This window comes from Scyliorhinus canicula, chromosome 3 (genome assembly GCF_902713615.1).
Source record: "Scyliorhinus canicula chromosome 3, sScyCan1.1, whole genome shotgun sequence".
Classification (NCBI taxonomy): Eukaryota; Metazoa; Chordata; class Chondrichthyes; order Carcharhiniformes; family Scyliorhinidae; genus Scyliorhinus; species Scyliorhinus canicula.
In genome coordinates this window covers 180,735,776-180,759,246 of record NC_052148.1, presented here as the reverse complement: position 1 = coordinate 180,759,246, position 23,471 = coordinate 180,735,776, and the positions used below count along the sequence as shown (strand labels likewise).

The 23,471-nt window shown below is 52.2% G+C and overlaps 1 protein-coding gene across 1 annotated transcript in view; it reads right to left on the bottom strand.

The window, feature by feature from the left end:
• Window positions 1-21,045, bottom strand: part of mad2l1 (MAD2 mitotic arrest deficient-like 1 (yeast)) — a 50,443-nt gene extending 29,398 nt beyond the window's left edge. The window contains exons 1-2 of the mRNA XM_038791840.1: window positions 20,882-21,045; window positions 10,826-10,972 (exon numbers count right to left, since the gene is read on the bottom strand). Of these exons, the coding sequence (XP_038647768.1) occupies window positions 10,826-10,972; window positions 20,882-20,954 (220 nt within the window). The 5' untranslated portion in view covers window positions 20,955-21,045. The remainder of the gene's footprint in view (window positions 1-10,825; window positions 10,973-20,881) is intronic.
• Between the last annotated feature and the right edge of the window lie 2,426 nt (window positions 21,046-23,471).

Genomic DNA, 23,471 nt, shown 5'->3' with positions numbered 1-23,471 from the left:
CCCAAGAGGCGTCGATTCGGGAGCTGCAGCAGGAGATGACTGTGAGGGAGGAGGAGGCCACGGTCCTCGTGGGAAAGGTAGAGGTGCACGAGGCACTCCACCTGAAATGGCAGAGCCGTTTTGAGGAGCTGGATACCCGAATGAGGCGGAAGAACCTGAGGATCTTGGGCCTGGCAGAAGGCCTGGAGGGGTCAGACCTCCCGGGATACGTAGCAGAAATGCTGAGCTCCCTGATGGGGGCAGGGGCCGTCCCTTCGCCCCTGGAGCTGGAAGAGGCCTACAGGGTCATGGCTAGGAAGCCAAGAGCAAATGAGCCCCCGAGGGCGGTGCTGGTGCGGTTCCAGCGACTCAGCGATCGTGAGAGAGTGCTGGAGTGGGCCAAGAGGGAAAGGAGCAGTAAGTGGGAGAATTCGACGGTGAGGGTCTACCAGGACTGGAGTGCGGAGGTGGCTAAGCGGCGGGCCCGGTACAACCGGACGAAGGCGGTGCTACATGCAAAAAGGATCAGGTTCGGAATGCTGCAGCCAGCGCGCTTGTGGGTCACCTACAGGAACCAACACCACTATTTTGAGTCCCCAGAGGAGGCGTGGGCCTTTGTACAGGAAGAGAAACTGGACTCGAATTAGACCCAGGGGGTACTTGGCGGCCGTAGCCGCTCGGGTACTTTCAGCTGAACAAGCGGTTCTTTTTTTTTCGGCTGGGTCGGAACTGGGCAACTCTTATTGGAACGGTTTCCTTTTTTTTTTTCTTCTTCTTTCCTTGTTTGGATCTTGAACTCTGGCTTTGGGTTTTTTTTTTTTCTTCTGATGTTTTTTCCCCCCCTTTGCCAACTTCCCGTAGTTATTGTTATTGTGGTTATTCATGGTTATTTATGGTTATTTATACTGTTTGGTAGAGGGCGACTGTTAAGTACATTGTTACTTGTTATCTATCTGTTATTTATAATGTTAAGTTGGGGAGGCGGGACGGGGGGGGGGAGAGCAGATCGGGGATATGGGCTCTTAGGGGGGGTTCTTCACAGGCATGGACGGGGACGGGGGTGGAACTGAAGATGGCGGGGTGGGGTGTGGCAGGGCGAAAGCGCGGGCTTTCCTCTGTTTTCCCGCGCGCGGGGCAGAGGAGGGGGGGAGGGGAGGAGTGCGGGGCGTGGCTAGCAATGGCGACCTTTCCCGCGTTGGAGCGGGGCCAGGGAGGAGTGGCAAGGGGGGGTAGCCCCCCCCCCCTGAGCCGGGGGGAGTCGGAGTGTGGCAGGAGCAGCCGGGTCAGCGCGAACCAGCTGACTTATGGGAGTACGATGGAGGGTACATCGCGGCTAGGAGGGGTCCTAGCCTGGGGGGGGGGGGGGGGGGGGGGGGGTGTGGGTGGGTTAGGGAGGGACACCGGGTTGCTGCTGGAAAGACCAGAAACGGGAAGTGGAGGACTGGAGAGGTGGGGGGAGGGGGCCATCGCCATGGGGAGGGGGTCAGAAGGGGAGGGTCGACCCGGGGCGAGCAGGGGAACGGGACATGGCTAATCGGCAGGGGAAGGGGGCGGGTCGTTCCGCGACCCGGCTGATCACTTGGAACGTGAGGGGGCTGAATGGGCCGGTCAAGAGATCAAGGGTATTCTCACACCTGAAGGGACTGAAGGCTGATGTAGCAATGTTACAGGAGACCCATTTGAAGGTAGTGGACCAGGTTCGCCTGAGAAGGGGGTGGGTGGGACAGGTGTTCCACTCTGGATTGGACGCAAAGAACCGGGGGGTGGCGATTCTGGTGGGAAAGAGGGTGTCGTTCGTGGCGGAGGAGGTGGTGGCGGATAAGGAGGGTAGGTATGTGATGGTGAAGGGTAAGCTGCAGGGGGAGAAAGTGGTGATGGTCAACGTATATGCCCCGAACTGGGATGACGCGGGTTTTATGAGGCCCCTATTGGGCCTCATTCCGGGACTGGAGGCAGGGGGCTTGATCATGGGGGGGGACTTCAACACAGTGCTGGACCCCGGGCTAGACAGATCGAGCTCAAGGACCAATAGGAGGCCGGCAGCGGCAGAAGTGCTGAGGGGGTACATGGAGCAGATGGGAGGAGTAGACCCATGGAGGTTTGGTAGGCCGAGGGCGTATTCCTTTTTCTCCCACGTCCATAGAGTGTACTCCAGAATCGATTTCTTCGTGTTGAGCAGGGGGCTGATCCCGAGGGTACGGGAAGCTGAGTACTCGGCCATTGCGATCTCTGATCATGCACCACATTGGGTGGATGTGGAAATGGGGGAGGCGCGGGACCAGCGCCCGCTGTGGCGGCTGGATGTGGGGCTGTTAGCGGACGACGAGGTGTGTAAAAGGGTCCGGAAGAGCATTGAGAGCTATCTGGACTTGAATGACACGGGGGAGGTGCAGGTGGGGATGGTCTGGGAGGCCCTGAAGGCAGTGATCAGGGGAGAGCTGATCTCCATAAGGGCACACAGAGAAAGAAAGGAGAGGCAGGAGAGGGAGAGACTGGTGGGGGAGATATTGGAAGTGGATAGGAGATATGCGGAGGCACCAGAGGAGGGGTTGCTGGGAGAACGGCGCAGCCTGCAGGTCAAGTTCGACCTGCTGACCACCAGGAAGGCAGAGACACAGTGGAGAAGGGCACAGGGCGCGGTCTATGAGTATGGGGAAAAGGCGAGCAGGATGCTGGCACACCAGCTTCGCAAACGAGATGCAGCTAGGGAGATTGGGGGAGTGAAGGAGAGGGGCGGGAAGGTAGTACAGAAGGGGCAAGAAGTGAACGGGGTCTTCAGGGATTTTTACAAGGAGTTGTATCGGTCTGAGCCGCCGACGAGGATAGGGGGAATGGAGGACTTCCTAAACAAATTGAGGTTCCCAAGGGTCCAGGAGGGGCTGGTAGAAGGGCTGGGGGCGCCAATAGGGCTAGAGGAGCTAGTCAAGGGAATAGGTCAGATGCAAGCGGGGAAGGCGACGGGGCCAGATGGGTTCCCGGTGGAATTCTACAAGAAAAATGTGGACTTGGTGGGACCGGTACTGGTACGAGCCTTTAATGAGGCGCGAGAGGGGGGGGTTCTGCCCCCAACAATGTCGCAGGCTCTGATCTCCCTGATACTGAAGCGGGATAAAGACCCCGTGCAGTGCGGGTCCTACAGGCCTATCTCGCTTCTGAACGTGGATGCCAAGTTGCTGGCAAAGATCCTGGCAGCTAGAATAGAGGATTGTGTGCCAGGGGTAATCCATGAGGACCAGACGGGGTTCGTGAAGGGGCGGCAGCTCAACACGAACGTGCGGAGATTGCTGAATGTAATTATGATGCCGGCAGTGGAGGGGGAGGCTGAGATAGTGGTAGCGCTGGACGCGGAGAAGGCATTCGATAGGGTGGAGTGGGAGTACCTGTGGGAGACGTTGGAACGGTTTGGGTTTGGGGAAGGGTTTTTTAAGTGGGTGAAGTTGCTCTACTCGGCCCCGACGGCGAGTGTAGTGACAAACGGGAGGAGGTCGGAGTATTTCGGGCTCCACCGAGGGACCAGGCAGGGATGTCCCCTATCCCCCCTACTTTTCGCACTGGCGATCGAACCGTTGGCGATGGCACTGAGGGGTTCAGGGGGGTGGAGAGGACTGACTAGGGGAGGGGAGGAACATCGAGTATCGCTGTATGCGGATGATCTACTGCTGTACGTGGCAGACCCAGAAGGGGGAATGCCGGAGATAATGGAACTATTAGCAGAGTTTGGGGACTTTTCGGGGTACAAACTAAATTTGGGCAAAAGCGAGGTTTTTGTGATACACCCGGGGGACCAGGGAGAGGGTATTGGGAGACTCCCCTTCAAGCGAGCAGGAAAGAGCTTTAGGTACTTAGGGGTGCAGGTGGCAAGGAACTGGGGGACCCTCCATAAGTTGAACTTTTCCAGGCTGGTGGAACAGATGGAGGAGGAATTTAAGAGGTGGGACATGGTACCGCTGTCGCTGGCGGGGAGGGTGCAGTCAATCAAAATGACGGTCCTCCCAAGGTTCCTGTTTTTATTTCAGTGCTTGCCCATCTTCCTCCCGAGGGCCTTCTTCAAAAAGGTGACGAGTAGCATCATGAGCTACGTGTGGGCGCACGGCACCCCAAGGGTGAGGAGGGTCTTTTTGGAGCGGAGTAGGGACAGTGGAGGGCTGGCACTACCCAATCTCTCGGGGTATTACTGGGCGGCAAATATGTCAATGGTGCGCAAGTGGATGATGGAAGGGGAGGGGGCAGCTTGGAAACAAATGGAGAGGGCGTCCTGTGGCAACACAAGCCTGGGGGCCCTAGTAACGGCACCAGGGCCGCTCCCCCCCACGAGGTACACCACGAGCCCGGTGGTGGCGGCCACCCTCAAGATATGGGGGCAGTGGAGGCGTCACAGGGGGGAAATGGGAGGTCTGTTGGCGGCGCCAATAAGGGGGAACCATAGATTCATCCCGGGGAACATCGACGGGGGATTTCAGAGCTGGTACAGGGTGGGCATACGGCAGCTGAAGGACCTGTTTATAGAGGGGAGGTTGCGAGCCTGGGAGGGCTGGAGGAGAAGTTTGAGCTCCCTCCGGGTAATATGTTCAGATATTTACAAGTGAAGGCATTTGCTAGGCGGCAGGTGGAGGGGTTCCCCCTGCTCCCCAGTAAGGGGGCGAGTGATAGGGTGCTCTCGGGGGTCTGGGTCGGAGGGGGGAAGATATCAGACATCTACAAGATAATGCAGGAGGCGGAAGAAGCATCAGGGGAGGAGCTGAAAGCCAAGTGGGAACATAAGAACATAAGAACTAGGAGCAGGAGTAGGCCATCTGGCCCCTCGAGCCTGCTCCGCCATTCAATTAGATCATGGCTGATCTTTTGTGGACTCAGCTCCACTTTCCGGCCCGAACACCATAACCCTTAATCCCTTTATTCTTCAAAAAACTATCTATCTTTACCTTAAAAACATGTAATGAAGGAGCCTCAACTGCTTCACTGGGCAAGGAATTCCATAGATTCACAACCCTTTGGGTGAAGAAGTTCCTCCTAAACTCAGTCCTAAATCTACTTCCCCTTATTTTGAGGCTATGTCCCCTAGTTCTGCTGTCACCCGCCAGTGGAAACAACCTGCCCGCATCTATCCTATCTATTACCTTCTTAATTTTAAATGTTTCTATAAGATCCCCCCTCATCCTTCTAAATTCCAACGAGTACAGTCCCAGTCTACTCAACCTCTCCTCATAATCCAACCCCTTCAGCTCTGGGATTAACCTAGTGAATCTCCTCTGCACACCCTCCAGCGCCAGTACGTCCTTTCTCAAGTAAGGAGACCAAAACTGAACACAATACTCCAGGTGTGGCCGCACTAACACTTTATACAATTGCAACATAACCTCCCTAGTCTTAAACTCCATCCCTCTAGCAATGAAGGACAAAATTCCATTTGCCTTCTTAATCACCTGTTGCACTTGTAAACCAACCTTCTGTGACTCATGCACTAGCACACCCAAGTCTCTCTGAACAGCGGCATGCTTTAATATTTTATCGTTTAAATAATAGTCCCGTTTGCTGTTATTCCTACCAAAATGGATAACCTCACATTTGTCAACATTGTATTCCATCTGCCAGACCCGAGCCCATTCACTTAACCTATCCAAATCCCTCTGCAGACTTCCAGTATCCTCTGCACTTTTCGCTTTACCACTCATCTTAGTGTCATCTGCAAACTTGGACACATTGCCCTTGGTCCCCAACTCCAAATCATCTATGTAAATTGTGAACAATTGTGGGCCCAACACGGATCCCTGAGGGACACCACTAGCTACTGATTGCCAACCAGAGAAACACCCATTTATCCCAACTCTTTGCTTTCTATTAATTAACCAATCCTCTATCCATGCTACTACTTTACCCTTAATGCCATGCATCTTTATCTTATGCAGCAACCTTTTGTGTGGCACCTTGTCAAAGGCTTTCTGGAAATCCAGATATACCACATCCATCGGCTCCCCGTTATCTACTGCACTGGTAATGTCCTCAAAAAATTCCATTAAATTAGTTAGGCATGACCTGCCTTTTACAAACCCATGCTGCGTCTGCCCAATTTCTATCCAGATGCCTCGCAATTTCTTCCTTGATGATAGATTCCAGCATCTTCCCTACTACCGAAGTTAAGCTCACTGGCCTATAATTTCCTGCTTTCTGCCTACCTCCTTTTTTAAACAGTGGCGTCACGTTTGCTAATTTCCAATCCACCGGGACCACCCCAGAGTCTAGTGAATTTTGGTAAATTACCACTAGTGCATCTGCAATTTCCCTAGCCATCTCTTTTAGCACTCTGGGGTGCATTCCATCAGGGCCAGGAGACTTGTCTACCTTTAGCCCCATTAGCTTGCCCATCACTCCCTCCTTAGTGATAACAAGACTCTCAAGGTCCTCACCTGTCATAGCCTCATTTCTATCAGTCACTGGCATGTTATTTGTGTCTTCCACTGTGAAGACCGACCCAAAAAACCTGTTCAGTTCCTCAGCCATTTCCTCATCTCCCATTATTAAAACTCCCTTCTCATCCTCTAAAGGACCAATATTTACCTTAGCCACTCTTTTTTGTCTTATATATTTGTAAAAACTTTTACTGTCTGTTTTTATATTCTGAGCAAGTTTACTCTCATACTCTATCTTACTCTTCTTTATAGCTTTTTTAGTAGCTTTCTGTTGCCCCCTAAAGATTTCCCAGTCCTCTAATCTCCCAGTAATCTTTGCCACTTTATATGCTTTTTTCCTTCAATTTGATACTCTCCCTTATTTCCTTAGATATCCACGGTTGATTTTCCCTCTTTCTTCCGTCCTTCCTTTTTGTTGGTATAAACCTTTGCTGAGCACTGTGAAAAATCGCTTGGAAGGTTCTCCACTGTTCCTCAACTGTTCCACCATAAAGTATTTGCTCCCAGTCTACCTTAGCTAGTTCTTCTCTCATCCCCTTGTAATCTCCTTTGTTTAAACACAAAACACTAGTATTTGATTTTACTTTCTCACCCTCCATCTGTATTTAAATTCCACCATATTGTGATCGCTCCTTCCGAGAGGATCCCTAACTATGAGATCATGAATCAATCCTGTCTCATTACACAGGACAAGATCTAGGACCGCTTGTTCCCTCGTAGGTTCCATTACATACTGTTCTAGGAAACTATCGCGGATACATTCTATAAACTCCTCCTCAAGGTTGCCTTGACCGACCTGGTTAAACCAATCGACATGTAGATTAAAATCCCCCATGATAACTGCTGTACCATTTCTACATGCATCAGTTATTTCTTTGTTTATTGCCTGCCCCACCATAACATTACTATTTGGTGGCCTATAGACTACTCCTATCAGTGACTTTTTCGCCTTACTATTCCTGATTTCCACCCAAATGGATTCGACCTTATCCTCCATAGCACTGATGTCATCCCTTACTATTGCCCGGATGTCATCCTTAAATAACAGAGCAACACCACCTCCCTTACCATCCACTCTGTCCTTCCGAATAGTTTGATACCCTCGGATATTTAACTCCCAGTCGTGACCATCCTTTAACCATGTTTCAGTAATGGCCACTAAATCATAGTCATTTACAATGATTTGTGCCATCAACTCATTTACTTTATTCCGAATACTACGAGCATTCAGGTAAAGTACACTTATTTTGTTTTTTTTACCTCTGTTTTGAATCTTAACATCTCCAGTTTTATTCCTTTTGTTATTACTGGACCTATTCACTGTGCTCCCCTCAGTCACTGTACCTTGTACTGTCGCCCTTTTAGATTTCTGACTATGTCTTCTCTGCCTTGCACTTTTCCCCTTATTTCCTTTTACTTCTGTCCCTGTTTTACTACCTTCCAACTTCCTGCATCGGTTCCCATCCCCCTGCCACATTAGTTTAAACCCTCCCCAACAGCTCTAGAAAACACCCCCCCTAGGACATCGGTTCCAGTCCTGCCCAGGAGCAGACCGTCCGGTTTGTACTGGTCCCACCTCCCCCAGAACCGGTCCCAATGCCCCAGGAATTTGAATCCCTCCCTCTTGCACCATCTCTCGAGCCACGCATTCATCCTATCTATCCTGACATTCCTACTCTGACTAGCTCGTGGCACTGGTAGCAATCCTGAGATTACTACCTTTGAGGTCCTACTTTTTAGTTTAACTCCTAACTCCCTGAATTCCGCTTGTAGGACCTCATCCCGTTTTTACCTATATCGTTGGTGCCTATGTGCACCACGACAGCTGGCTGTTCACCCTCCCCCCCCCAGAATGTCCTGCAGCCGCTCCGAGACATCCTTGACCCTTGCACCAGGGAGGCAACATACCATCCTGGAGTCTCGATTGCGTCCACAGAACCGCCTGTCTATTCCCCTTACGATCGAGTCCCCTATCACTATAGCCCTGCCATTTTTCTTCCTGCCCTGCTGTGCAGCAGAGCCAGCCACGGTGCCATGAACCTGGCTGCTGCTGCCTTCCCCTGGTGAGCCATCTCCCTCAACAGTATCCAAAGCGGTATATCTGTTTTGCAGGGAGATGACCGCAGGGGACACCTGCACTGCCTTCCTACTCTTGCTCTTTCTTTGGTCACCCATTTTCTATCTCCCTCAGTAACCTTCACCTGCGGTGTGACCAACTCACTAAACGTGCTATCCACGACCTCCTCAGCATCGCGGATGCTCCAAAGTGAGTCCATCCGCAGCTCCAGAGCCGTCAAGCGGTCTAACAAGAGCTGCAACTGAACACACTTCTTGCACGTGAAGGAGCCAGGGACAGTGGACTTGTCCCTGAGCTCCCACATCGCACACGAGGAGCATGACACGGGTCTGGGATCTCCTGCCATGTCTTAAACCTTAGATAAACTTAAACAACTAGAATTTCAAAATAAAAATAAATAAATTAGACAATGAAAAGAAAAAGAGAGACTACTTACCAGTCACTTACCAGGGTTAAAAAGCACCTCCTCACACTCTGCACCGAATTACCTCACTGCACCAAATTACCAAGTTTCAATCCCCCACTCGGGCTGAGTCTCACTCCGGATGAGTGTCCTGGAAAGTGCGAGCTTACTGTGTGCGCTGCCTGCTTGTCTTTTTATACAGACCTCAGCTAACCTGATGACTCAAAAAATGCCTTAACTTCAAAGAGAAGAATGCAATGTGCCCCTAAACAGGCCTCAACAGGCCTCAGGTGATTGACAGATAACTGCCTCTCAGCAATTAGGGTGGGGGCAGCTTCAACCAATCAGACACTAAGCTCCACACTGCACTTTTAACTGAAAACCAGCAGAATTAGATTTTCCACTTACCTTACCTCACTGCACCAAATGCCACTTTTAACTGAAAACCAGCAGAATTAGATTTTCCACTTACCTTACCTCACTGCACCAAATTACCAAGTTTCAATCCCCCACTCGGGCTGAGTCTCACTCCGGATGAGTGTCCTGGAAAGTGCGAGCTGGGAGAGCAGATAGAAGACGGGACGTGGGCGGATGCACTGGAGAAGGTCAATTCTTCCTCCTCGTGTGCGAGGCTGAGCCTCATTCAATTTAAGGTGCTGCATAGAGCTCACATGACGGGGACAAGGATGAGCCGGTTCTTTGGGGGTGAGGACAGGTGTGTCAGATGTCTAGGAAGCCCAGCGAACCATGTGCATATGTTCTGGGCATGTCCAGTGCTGGAAGGGTTCTGGAAGGGGGTGGCAAGGACGGTGTCGAAGGTGGTGGGGTCCAGGGTCAAACCAGGATGGGGGCTTGCGATCTTTGGGGTCGGGGTAGAACCGGGGGTACAGGAGGCTAGGGAGGCCGGAATACTGGCCTTTGCGTCCCTAGTGGCTCGACGAAGGATATTAATTCAATGGAAGGACGCGAGGCCTCCAAGCGTTGAAACTTGGACTAACGATATGGCTAGCTATATTCAGCTAGAAAGGATCAAATTTGCCCTGAGAGGGTCGGTACAGGGATTCTCCAGGCGGTGGCAACCCTTCCTTGACTTCTTAGATCAGAGATAGACGTTCGGGGTCGTGGCAGCAGCAACCCGGGGGGGGGGGGGGGGGGGGGGGGGGGAGGGGAGGAGGGGAGGGAGGAGGGGAAGGGGAGGGGGGGGCAGCAATGGTCGTGGGGAGGACCATGCATGACTGTAAAACGCGGGCAAGTCTGCTCGCTGCTCATGTCTGAAACTGTAGGCTGCCTTGTTTGTTAAGTTGTTGCTTGGAGGGGGGGTGGGGGGGGGGGGGGGGTGGGGGAGACTGGTGCGCGCGTGAGGGCGGGCGAGGGAGGGATATTTGCCTAGAGGGATTGTGTTGTATATAATTTAAAAAATAGTAGGGGTAAATGTTTGTATGGAAAAACTCTTTCAATAAAAATTATTTAAAAAAAAAAGAAGTGATAATGGCTATTCTCAAGTAATATTGGCGAAGGGATAAAGACTGGCCAGGATATCAGACAGAACTCACCTATTACTTCTTCAAAATAGCATTTTAGGATCTTTTATTCCCACTGGAGATGACATACAGGGCCTTAGTTTGATGGCTCATCTGAAAGATCTCACCTCCAACAGTGCAGCACACCCTTTGTAGCGTCAGCTTAGATTAAACACTCATCTTGAGTAAGGAATGAACTCTTGACCCGACTCCAGTGAGTGCATTACCATTGACCATTGTTGACAATACTATTCAGTGAAGCCAGAACATGGACAACAACACAGACTCAGAATTATTTTACCAGACTTACAAAATTAAGGTTAGGAGTTTCAAATCATACAATTACTACAGACCAGATTTGACCTACTCTTGCAAAATAATTTCCAAATAACACAATCAAAATCTTGCAATGTAAAATTGAAATCAACCAGAGCAATACCTTTTAGCTGGCCAACTACATTCTTTAAATAGTTATTTAAGATGGGATCAGTTGTAACAAGCATTGTAAGCCCATACTTCTGTTCTCGTGTGAAAGATTCCGGTGGATAGATTCCACGTTGGTACAAGATGCTGTTGATCCCATAACCTAAAACATGAAAACATTGTCTTAACGTAAAACCAAACAATATGCTATTTCAGGTTAATAGTGTTACCGTATGTGGCAAAATCCTTAGGAAATTTATATCCGAAACTGCATTTCCATAACAGATGTCACAAATATTCCTGTACATAGACATTACAACTGTTTCAGAAAACATTTTTCCTGTGAGCGATTATGAAATAGTGACATCAATTTTCACAGTAACTTCATTGCAGTGTTAATGTAAACCTACTTGTGACACTAATAAAGATTATATAAAATAGTGATCATTAAACACAAACAATTACGTTTGAAACTGCAAATCTACTGGCCCAAGTGTGTAATCAAGTGAACCAATACACAAAACAACCTGAATTTGTGTTTGAAATGTAACACCCTCAGAGCAAAAGACCAAATTTACTGCTCAATTTAAATTTGGGTTACTGCTATATTATTTTACAATGTTAATAGTTATATTGGCTGCATGAACAGTACTGTAAAGCCCCCCAACAAAGTCACAAATGACATCTTGCAACTGCGGTCTTGGTATCCCTCCAGTTCCCTCAATCTGACTGCAATCTTTGATATGGCCAACCAAACGACCTCCTTCAAAATGGCCAGTTGCATTAACCCCAATCCAATCTTATCTATCCAGCGAAACTAAGTGATCTCCTGCTCTCACAATGCCACCTCAAGTCCACCAATGATCTATCCTTGATCCCCTTCTATTTCTTATCTAAATGGTGACCCTTCAGTGATACCACATTTATGCCGACAACACCAAGCTTTATGTCAAAGGATCTTGACCTCTCCACTGCATCTGATTTTCCACCGACTGCCCAACATCCGGTAGTGGCCAAGCACAAATATTCTCTAATTAAATGTTGTGAAAAATCAAAGCCCACATAAACTGTTCCCTAGATACCAATTCTATACTTTTGCTTGCCCACTCTCTCATACAGAACCCGACTGTTCATACTGAACATCCTTTTTTATCTTGAAATGAGCTTCCAATCTCATGTAATTTCCCTCAGAAACACCACCTATACCCCATATCTCCTCTGCTTCAACCACTTTTGTTACCTTCAGACTTGCCTATTTCAATACTTACCCTGGCCAGCCTCCCATCTTCATTAATTACAGCTCATTCAAAGTTCTGCTAACTCCTATTTAACTATTACCTGTGTTCATGTACGGTGTTCCAGTCCACAAGTTCAAAAATGACCTCCTTGTGCACAAATCCCTCAGGACTGTAGCCATCTGGGGTGGCCACTTTCAGAATACATAATGGACGCTCACAGAGAATGTAGGGAAATGTGGGCAATACTAAACAACAAGCAGGCACAGAACTTGAATGTATATTTGGGAAGCAGTTACCATTTTGAATCGAAACTCTGGGTCGATTAGCATATTGACGGCCCATCTCTGAGGAACAAAGGACGAACACTCAAGTAATTGATACTGTCTCAGACATCCCGGTGCCACTACCCCAACCGAAAGACACAAACAAAGCAAGGCCAACTCCATCTAAGACACGCCCAGCCATCAGGGCACCCACATCTTTATTGGTTAAGATCGATAACAATGAACGAGAAGCTGCCCAATTAATTGGGACCAAGTTTAAGGCCCGCCTAAAAGTGCGCAAAGCCCCTCCAAGTACAAGAAGAAACCCCCATGAGAGATTCAGCCTCTTGGATTTGCCTCTCAAGCAGAGAGACCCATCCACCAGCATCACCAGAAGCAAGTTCAACGCTCGCTGCCAGACGGACGACCTTAGCTGTACTCCTGTTACCTCTTCAAACCCAACAGCCTCAGATCCGAACAACGACCATTGTTCCTCTAAGTGGGCACCTGAAGTTAAGTATAGGCGTTAGCGTTAGAGATAGTTTAGTTTGTAGCATTGTTGTGCATGGGTAGATCTTACTGTGTGTGTAAATAAATAGTACTGACTTTGAACTAACAAACTGGTGTATTGGCTCTTTGATCGGTATTCGGTTTGATCCTTGTGGCGATATTGAGATACCTGGCGACTCTGAAAGTACACATAATTAGAATTTAAAAAGGCGACCATATTGACCGCCATATTTATAACCAGATAAACAGAGCAACAGGGCCCCACTGAACAACCATATCTAGATCTTCCTCCAGTGCAAAAACGGATTCTGTATTTCTGGCCGTCCGCGCATCCCCAACTTATATCCCACCATGAGCAGCTGACTAGGCCCCAAACCCAGGTTGCCAAGTCTCTGACCATGCTGTGCCACATGACCCAATTTCTCCTCCTTTACCAGAGTCAAATTTTATCTGATTAGGCTCTTACTAAGGGCACATTTTTATTGCAAATTATTGTTGTTTTTACCCCTCAAGGTCATTAATGGGTTAATCTGTTCCCCAATGAATAGGCCTTTTGAGTAGGTAAACTTTGACAAATCACAACTAAAGTTCTATGAAATCTAAGTTACAATTATATCCAAAATACTTACTTTTGGAAATACTATCAGCTTGGACATTTCAGCTTTCAGAGCCTGTTTGCAGCATTTACCTACAGACTGCAGTTCAAAGCAATGGTTGGTTGTAAAGTGCTTTGTGGCATCCTAATGAAGTACTAAAATGCTTTTCAAATATCAAGTCTTTTTTTGGTTTCTTCCACCCATTCATTTTCAGGGTAAATGGGAAAGTGGGGTGGGGAAAAGCTGACAGGCATATTTGCTCAAGATTAATGGGAGTTTTACACTTTTGCTCTTAAAGCACATTTAAAAAAAAAATCTAACATATTGGGTTTAACATTAAGGTTTATCTATTGAGGATAGATAGACTGAGGTTCTACCTTTCCGACACCCCCTACACTCGAAACCTCCTTTTACGAATTAATCCCCTGCCAACCCAAAATGGTTGTCGCACGTGCACTGGTCCACGCAGGTGGTATGCACTGACACACAGTAGCAACAGTATGCACCACCTACAAGGTACACAGCTGGAGCTCACCAAGGCTCCTTAGGCTTCCAAACCCATGACCGTTACCATCTAGAACAGGCATTGTCAAAGTCGGGGGCGAGACCCGCGGGTGGGTGTCGGGAGGATCACGGGGGTGTCGGGACGATCACGGAGCCGTCCGTCGTGGCACTCCCGACCACGCAAACATGAGCGCAACAGCCAGCTGTTAATAATGCTGGCTGCAAGCGGCCTGCAAAACAGCCGCAAACATGTAAAAAAAAATGCGGCCGCGCTGCGCACGCGTTGCCAGATCATCGGCGCGCATGCGCACCGATGATCGGGCACACATTCACAGTGCGGCCGCTTTTTTTAAATAACGGTTGCAGCTTTTTGTTTACAAGTTCGGGGAGGTTTAATTTGTTTATTTTATTCATTGAATTTGTATTTTTCTCTTTTTTTTTTAAACCAGTTTGGGAGTGGGAAAAAAATGCAAAACTTTGGACAGATGGAAACTCCATACTTTCCGACACTGGAAGGCTTCATCTTCATCCAACAGGTTCCATTGGAGGAGCGTGTACGAGGGCCAAACGGACCCAAACCATTCCTCCATTTTTGTCAGCAGCAAACAAGAGAAGAGAATATGATGGGTCACGCAGGTCGGCCGGCGTGGGTCGTGAAGGTCAGCCGGGTTGGGTCCCGAAGGTTGGCCGGTTGGTAAAAATGGGTCCCCAGAAAAAAGTCTGAAGAACACTGATCTAGAATAGTGGTTCCCAAGTCAAGGCACAGCTTGATACTTAAAAAATCTTGAGGCCCACCGCTAATATTCTTCAAATGAGTTGCCCTCCAGCAACGCATTGATCATTTCTCCAGCCTTTTATTCCAAAGTTCATAAAAGCATGTCATGGCACCATTTAATGCAATTTTTGTTTGTTAATTTTTCAAATGGAAGCATTTTCACAATTTGCATGTGAAATACAATATTTTTATTCAAAATGTACAAAATTTTAAAGTGTTTTCCATTAAATGTTTCAAATGTTTTCAGTTTTTCCTTAAGTCTGCATTTCTCAATGTGCAGGTTCATAAATGAAGGAAATACAGTGAGCAGCATCTTACCAATAACGGTAAGGTGACACCTGGGTCTGCCTTAATCGCGGGAGGATTTTATAACTCAGATTTGCACAATGCCATTTCATCTGGGCAAGACCAGAACTTGAGTCTTTCCCGCTTTCAAGGTTGGGTATTGGTCACTGGACCATCCCACCAGGGACAAGGGGGAACCCTATGTTGTTTGGAAATACTCACAATTTGGAACTAGCCAATCTGGGGTTAGAGATCAGAAATGATCTGAATTGGACAGAGGCCTCACATTAACTGGACATGTTTTGGAGGCCCTTAGTTTTGTGTCTGTTCCAGAACCCTACCCACCCTAAGCCTGTTAAATGGACTAACCTTTTGTCAGAGAAATCCAATGACAAATGAGGAACTCTTGAGGAACTAGAACAATTTTTCATGAACATACAAAACACTCGTCTGAAACCTCAACCTAGTTTAAGTAAATGGACCATTATTATTCCTGCCAAACAATTTGAGGAAAAATGTATCCAAGTAACTCTGATAAAAGCAAGATCAGTCAATATTGCAGATACTCAACAGGATGAACATCACTTCTGAGGCTGTACAAGGCTCTGGGATATAGAAAGCAGAACAATCAACAGATTGGAAGGAAGGTCATTGGGAAGTCTTGCCAAAAGGAGAATGCTCCAGGAATGTCTAACAGATAAAGGTGGGGAATCCCTGCGTGCGTTGAGGAGCCCTTTGACTGTGCAGTGAGGGAAATCACCAACCCAAACATGAGGAATTCATGGTTACGTCTTAGGAAGTTGTAAAACACCAATGGGCAGGAAATAACGCGACTAATCAAAAAATCCATCGATGTTTCTCATTGCACTTAAAAGTGGAATAGCGTACGGAGCTTGGGCCATTTCCCTCTACCAGCTTCTACCAATAAATTCGGACAGTCACATTTGGAATGTTGTGTCCAGTTCCTGCCATTTACAATAACTGTGGGAGCTCTCGCTCTTTCGTCATTGCTGGCTGGTCAATGAAAACGATTGCTGTTTCTGGTTCCGATAGCCGCGCAGTTCTGCTCCTGCTCACGCATGGACACATCCCGATGCTAAAAAGTTGATGCTGTCTGACCCCAACTGGGTTATTCTTTCCTGCACTTTCTTGGGGCACTGTTCATAGAATTTATAATAATATAATAATCTTTATTGTCACAAGTAGGCTTACATATACATTGCAATGAAGTTACTGTGAAAAACTACTAGTCGCCACAATCCGACGCCTGTTCGGGTACACAGAAGGAGAATTCAGACTTCCCAATTCACCTAATAACACATCTTTCGGGACTTCTGGGAGGAAACCCACACAGACAGTACAGAAGGAGGCCATTGGCCCATCGGGTCTGCACTGCCCTTGGAAAGAGCATCCTACTGAAGCCCCCATGCAGACACGGGGGGGGGGGGGGGGGGCATGCAGACTCCTCAGTGACCCGAGCCGGGAATCGAACCTGGGACCCTGGAGCTGTGAAGCAACAGTGTTAACCACTGTGCTACCATGCCGCCCATGTGCAATTGATACAAAGATATGCAATGGGGCAGGTAGTATTGAGGTGGCAGTGGTGCTGCAGGACTTGGACAGATTAGGAGAGAGGGCAAAGAAGTGGCAGATGGAATACAATGTGGAAAAGTGTGAGGTTGTGCACTTTGGTTGGAAGATTGGAGGCATAGACTATTTTCTGAATGGGAAAAGGCTTAGGAAATCAGAAACACAAGGGCATTTAGGAGATCTAGTCAAGATTCTCACAGTTAACATGCAGATTCAGTTGGCAGTTAGGAAGGCAAATGCAACGACACAATTCATGTCGAGATGTTTGTTCAGCCAGAGGGTGGTGAATTTGTGGAACTCTTTGCCGCAGAAGTCCGTGGAGGCTAAATCAGAGAGTGTCTTTAAGACAGCGATAGATAGGTTCTTGATTAAGAAGATGAGGGGTCTGGGGAGGAAAATCGGGATGAGAAACATTATCAGCCATGATTGAATGGCGGATCACTCGAAGGGCCGAAAGGCCCAATTCTGCTCCTATGCCATCTGGCCTCATATGCAGCATTTCACTTCTTTTAATCATGCCCCGCAGACTTCCCCTTCCCTCCTCACCCATGTCCCCTCTCCTCCATCCGTCCCTCCTCTTTCTCCCCACACCGTTTCTCTTCTCTCTCCTACCCCACCGTTTCCCTTCTCCCCCGCCTCCCCGTGTCCCTTCTCTCCCTCTTCCCGTGTCCCTCTTCTCTCCACCCCACTCGTCCCTTTTCGCTTCACCCCTTCCCTCCCCTCTTCTTTTCCCCCATCCCTTTCTCTCCCCTCCTCAGCCCTCTTCTTTCCCCACACCCCAGCCCTCTTCTCTTTCCCCCTCCACATGCCACCCCCCCTCCCGTCCCCCTCATTCCCCCTCTTCGTCCCCCTCGCCCGTCCCTCTTCGTCCCCCTCGCCCGTCCCTCTTCGTCCCCCTCGCCCGTCCCTCTTCGTCCCCCTCGCCCGTCCCTCTTCCTCCCCCTCGCCCGTCCCTCTTCCTCCCCCTCGCCCGTCCCTCTTCCTCCCCCTCTATCCCCGTCCGTCCCTCTTCCTCCCCCTCTATCCCCGCCCCTCCTCTTCCTCCCCCTCTATCCCCGCCCCTCTTCCTCCCCCTCTATCCCCGCCCCTCCTCTTCCTCCCCCTCTATCCCCGCCCCTCCTCTTCCTCCCACCCTCTATCCCCGCCCCTCTCTTTCCTCCCCCCTCTATCCCCGCCCCTCCTCTTCCCCCCCTCTATCCCCCGCCCCGCCTCTTCCTCCCCCTCTATCCCCGCCCCTTCCTCTCCTCTCCCCTCTATCCCCGCCCCTCCTCTTCCTCCCCCTCTATCCCCGCCCCTCCTCTTCCTCCCCCTCTATCCCCGCCCCTCCTCTTCCTCCCCCTCTATCCCCGCCCCTCCTCTTCCTCCCCCTCTATCCCCCGCCCCTCCTCTTCCTCCCCCTCATCCCCGCCCCTCCTCCTCTTTCCTCCCCCTCTATCCCCGCCCCTCCTCTTTCCTCCCCCTCTATCCCCGCCCCTCCTCTCCCTCCCCCTCTATCCCCGCCCCCACCTCCCCTCCCCCTCTAACCCCGCCCCACCTCCTCTCCCCCTCTATCCCCGCCCCACCTCCCCTCCCCCTCTATCCCCGCCCCACCTCCCCCTCTATCCGCCCCCCGTCCCCCTCTATCCCCCCCCCCCCCACCCATCCCCCTCTATCCCCCCCCACCCCCCTCTATCCCCCCCTCCCGCCCCCCTCCCGTCCCCCTCTAATCATCCCCCCTCCCGTCCCCCTCTATCCCCCCCCTCCCGTCCCCTCTCTCCCCCCCCTCCCGTCCCCTCTTAGCCCTCCCCCCCCTCCCGTCCCCCCTAGCCCCCCCCCTCCCCGTCCCCTCTATCAGCCCCCCCCCCCGTCCCCCTCTATCCCCCCTCCCGTCCCCCTCTATCCCCCCCTCCCGTCCCCCTCTATCCCCCCCTCCCGTCCCCCTCTATCCCCCCCTTCCGTCCCCCTCTATCCCCCCCTCCCGCCCCCCTCTCCTCCCGTCCCCCTCTATCCCCAACCCCTCCCCTCTCGTCCCCCTCTATCCCCACCCCACCTCCCCTCTATCCCCACCCCACCTCCCCTCCCCCACTATCCCCACCCCCCCCCCCCTCCCCCACCCCCACCCCCCTCCCCCACTATCACCCCCCCCCTCCCCCTCTATCCCCACCCCACCTCCCCCCCCTTCTATCCCCTCCCCCCTCCCCTCCTATCCCCCTCCCCTCTATCCCCACCCCCCTCCCCTCTATCCCCCCCCCCCCCCCCCCCCCCACCCCCCCCCTCCCCCTCTATCCCCACCCCCCCCCCTCCCCCTCTATCCCCACCCCCCCTCCCCCTCCCCCTCTATCCCCACCCCCCTCCCCCTCCCCCTCTATCCCCACCCCCCCTCCCCCTCTTCCCACCCCCCTCCCCCTCTATCCCCACCACCCCCTCCCCCTCCCCTCCATCCCCACCCCCCCCTCCCGTCCCCCCCTCCCGTCCCCACCCCGCCTCGCTCTGTCCCCACCCCGCCTCGCTCTGTCCCCACCCCGCCTCGCTCTGTCCCCACCCCGCCCCCCCCTCTGTCCCCACCCCCCCTCGCTCTGTCCCCACCCCGCCCCCCTCTGTCCCCACCCCGCCCCCCCTCCCGTCCCCCTCTGCCCCCACCCCGCCTCCCGTCCCGCTCTGTCCCCACCCCGCCTCGCTCTGTCCCGACCCCGCCCCCCCTCCCGTCCCCCTCTCTCCCCACCCCGCCCCATCCTCCTCGCGTCCCCCTCTCCTCGCGTCCCCCTCTTTCCCCACCCCCTCCCGTCCCCCTCTTTCCCCACCCCCTCCCTCCCCCTCTTTCCCCACCCCCTCCCGTCCCCCTCTTTTCCCCCACCCCCACCCGTCCCCCTCTTTCCCCTCCCCCTCTCCTCCCGTCCCCCTCTTTCCCCTCCCCCTCTCCTCCCGTCCCCCTCTTTCCCCTCCCCCTCTCCTCCCTCCCCCTCTAGCCCACCCCCTCCCCTCCCCTCCCCCTCTTTCCCCAGCCCGTCCCCTCCCCCTCTTTCCCCAGCCCCTCCCGTCCCCCTCTTTCCCCAGCCCCTCCCCCCCCCTTCCCCACCCTCTCCCGTCCCCCTCTTTCCCCACCCCCCCCCCCTCTTCCCCACCCCCCTCCCGTCCCCCTCTTTCCCCACCCCCTCCCTCCCCCTCTCCCCACCCCTCCCTCCCCCTCTTTCCCCACCCCCCCTCCCGTCCCCTCTTTCCCCACCCCCTCCCGTCCCCCTCTTTCCCCCCCCTCCCGTCCCCCTCTTTCCCCCCCCCCTCGCCGTCCCCGCTTTCCCCACCCCCTCCCTCCCCCTCTATCCCCACCCCCCTCCCGTCCCCCTCTTCCCCCCCACCCCCCTCCCCCCCCTCTTTCCCACCCCCCCTCCCCCCCCCTCTTTCCCCACCCCCTCTTCCCCCCACCCCCTCCCCCCCCCCCTCTATCCCCCACCCCCTCCCGTCCCTCTTTCCCCACCCCCCCCTCCCCCTCTTCCCCCCCCCCCTCCCCCCCCTTTCCCCACCCCCCTCCCTCCCCCTCTTTCCCCACCCCCTCCCGTCCCCCTCTTTCCCCACCCCCCCTCCCGTCCCCCTCTTTCCCCCACCCCCTCCCGTCCCCCCTCTTTCCCCCACCCCCCCCCTCCCCCTCTTTCCCCACCCCCCCCCCCCTCTTTCCCCCCCCCCCCCCCGCCCCCCTCTTGTCCCCACCCCCCTCCCCCCCCCTCTTCCCCCCCCCCCCCTCCCCCTCTTCCCCCCCCCCCTCCCGTCCCCCCTTTCCCCACCCCCCTCCCGTCCCCCTCTTTCCCCACCCCCCTCCCGTCCCCCTCTTTCCCCACCCCCCTCCGCCCCCTCTTTCCCCACCCCCCTCCCGTCCCCCTCTTTTCCCCACCCCCCTCCGTCCCCCTCTTCTCTCTTTCCCCCCCCCCCTCCCCCCCCCTTTCCCCCCCCCCTCCCGTCCCCCCTTTCCCCACCCCCCTCCCGTCCCCCTCTTTCCCCACCCCCCTCCCGTCCCCCTCTTTCCCCACCCCCCTCCCGTCCCCCTCTTTCCCCACCCCCCCTCCCGTCCCCCTCTTTCCCCACCCCCCTCCCGTCCCCCTCTTTCCCCACCCCCCCTCTTTCCCCACCCCCCTCCCGTCCCCCCTCTTTCCCCACCCCCCCCTCCCGTCCCCCTCTTTCCCCACCCCCCCCTCCCGTCCCCCTCTTTCCCCACCCCCCTCCCGTCCCCCTCTTTCCCCCCCCCCCTCCCGTCCCCCTCTTTCCCCACCCCCTCCCGTCCCCCACCCCCTCCCGTCCCCCTCTTTCCCCACCCCCTCCTGTCCCGTTACCCCGGTGACTCACTGAAGAACTCGGACACGATGCTCGCGCTGCCCCTCAGGGTGATCTGCTCTCGCGCCGCCACTTTACCCGCCATCGCGTTCAAATCGGAGAGCCGCACTGCGCCTGCTCGGCACCCAGCAACCGGACCGCGCTTGCGCAGATCCCCACAGCCCTGTTCTGAAGGAAATGGAAAGGCTCCTTTGACCCTCTGCCCCACTGTGATAACATTTGACTTCCGTTCAAACCTTTAAATACATCAAGCCATCTGAAGCCACCGAAATATTACCAATCCATCTCTAGCTCAGTAATAACAAAAAGATCAGATAGACCTAGCGGCAATGATTCAGATATAAGAGATTAATGCAAATATTGTCCAAGTCCAGCCCCGTTTGTCTCAGAAATATGGGCAAGTTAGCTAGCTTAAATCCATCATGCATTGTGGCCACTGCTTGTAGCAAGTGTTTAAATGCTTATTACTGCTATACCCTAAAAACACAGATTTAATGGTTAATAATGATTACTGGGCATACTTTCTATGATTAATCTCAATCCTTAATAAATTAACTTATGTAGAACTATTTCAGAGTTATCCTAGCTATTCAGTTTTAAGAGGTCTCATCTCTGGACGCCACCTTCAGTGTGGACTGAACAGAGACCTGTGTAGAAGCAAGCATGGATAGCAACAAACAGTTAATATTCAATCAAGACTAAAACCTCTTTGAGATACCTGCTAAACATACTACATGCAGACACCTATTGCAAAAAACCCAGAACCTTAGAAACGCTGGAGCAGAAATTGAAAAGTTGGAAATTTAAAGAAATAATATTCTGACCTAAAGCACCTGAAGTGAAGACACAGAGGGAGATCACCTCGAAGAAGCTCCCTTGCAGAACTGTAAACAAAGACAAGAATAAAACTCCACTGTGCAGCTGAGGAGATCACAAGATCTCATGGAGGTTGATTGTGAATGTTCACAGAGTGCAGAGTCAAAGGACCTCGCAGGGATGAGCAAATCAATTCACTCCTAAGCCAGCAGTGGTTGATAAAGCTTCAATGCTGTTAAAAAAGTCAGAGCAGCTCATTTCTGAAAGCACCACAGCCAGCCCGGGTTCAGACCCGCTGCCTTACCATTACAGAGTCATAGTCATAGAATCCAAGAGTCATACAGTACAGAAGAGGCCCTTCAGCTTATTGTGTCGACTCTAAGGAGCACAGTGATGCCACAGATGGTGGTGGGTAGTGTGGTGTGAGATGGCAACGAGGATACATAATTCGAGGGCTACGGCTTGGTTGAGGAGGTCCCCAACATGCTCTCTCGAGTGGGTGTTGACTACCTATCTATCTTTGATGAGCGCCTCTCGTTTTTGGCTCTCAATGGGTTAGGTCCCTGGGTATGCGGACGATAGAAGGCTTTAATTGCGCTGAGGAAGTTGCGCACATTGTAGTTGTTGGCGAGTTGCTGAGCCTCCTGTGTTCTTTCCACCCACCATCTGTTCTTTAGGTCATGGGATCTTCGTTGCACCTCAGCCTTCAGTTGTCTGTAGGCTTGTTTCATCTCGCTTGAGTTTTGATGGAGCTGCCAGTTCAGCAACGCCTGCATTTGCCATCCAGATGATCCTGGATCTTATGATTGTTTTCATTGAATCATTTCCTGGTCGAACGAACGAGTTGGTCTTCACAGATGCTGACTATAGCGGCTTTTAGGATCAGGCGCTCTGCGCACTCTGCGACTCTGGCTCATTGGACGTCGGCAGGTTGGCTGAGAGGTGCCGGCTGAGTAGGTTTTTTCTACTCAGAGAAGTCCAGTGGCATTGAGTCTCCTGTGACAGAGTTTTTTTCTAGCCTGTGCCGGTTTGGGCCCAGATTGAAGGAGATGGAAGAGCAGATTAGTCCGTGATCTGTCCGACAGTCGCCAGCTCCAGTCGTGGCGTGGATGATGCAGACATCTTTTCGGTCCCTCAAGCGGACAATGTTGTGATCTATTTGGGCCAGAATTGGAGTGGGGGTGTTGAAATTAGATCCTGTTACTGTCTCTCTGACAGAACTGTGTGTTCATTATGACACGGTCATGTTGTAGGCATGTTATCAGGAGGAGAACTCTGTTGTTTTCCTATGCCTTTCCTGCTCAATAAGCTTTTCCAAAGGTTTGGGTCCTTCCCGGCCCTGGTATTGAAGTCGCCAATGACAATCATAATAATAATAATAATAATCTTTATTGTCACAAGTAGGCTTACATTAACACTGCAATGAAAAGCCCCGAGTCGCCACATCCCATTGCCTGTACGGGTACATGGAGGGAGAATTCAGACCATCCAATTCACCTAATAACACCTCTTTTGGGACTTGTGGGAGGAAACTGGAACACCCGGAAGAAACCCACACAGACACAGGGAGAACGTGCAGACTCCGCACAGACAGTGACCTAGCTGGGAATCAAACCTGGGATCATGGCGCTGTGAAGCAACAGTGCTACCCACTGTGCTACCATGCCACCCAGCTTGTCTCCCTTTTGGATACACAACAGCATTTCGTTGAAGCTGGAGTAGAATGCCTCTTTTGTCTCGTCTGTTGCATCCAGAGTCGGGGCATAGGCACTGATGGCTGTGATGT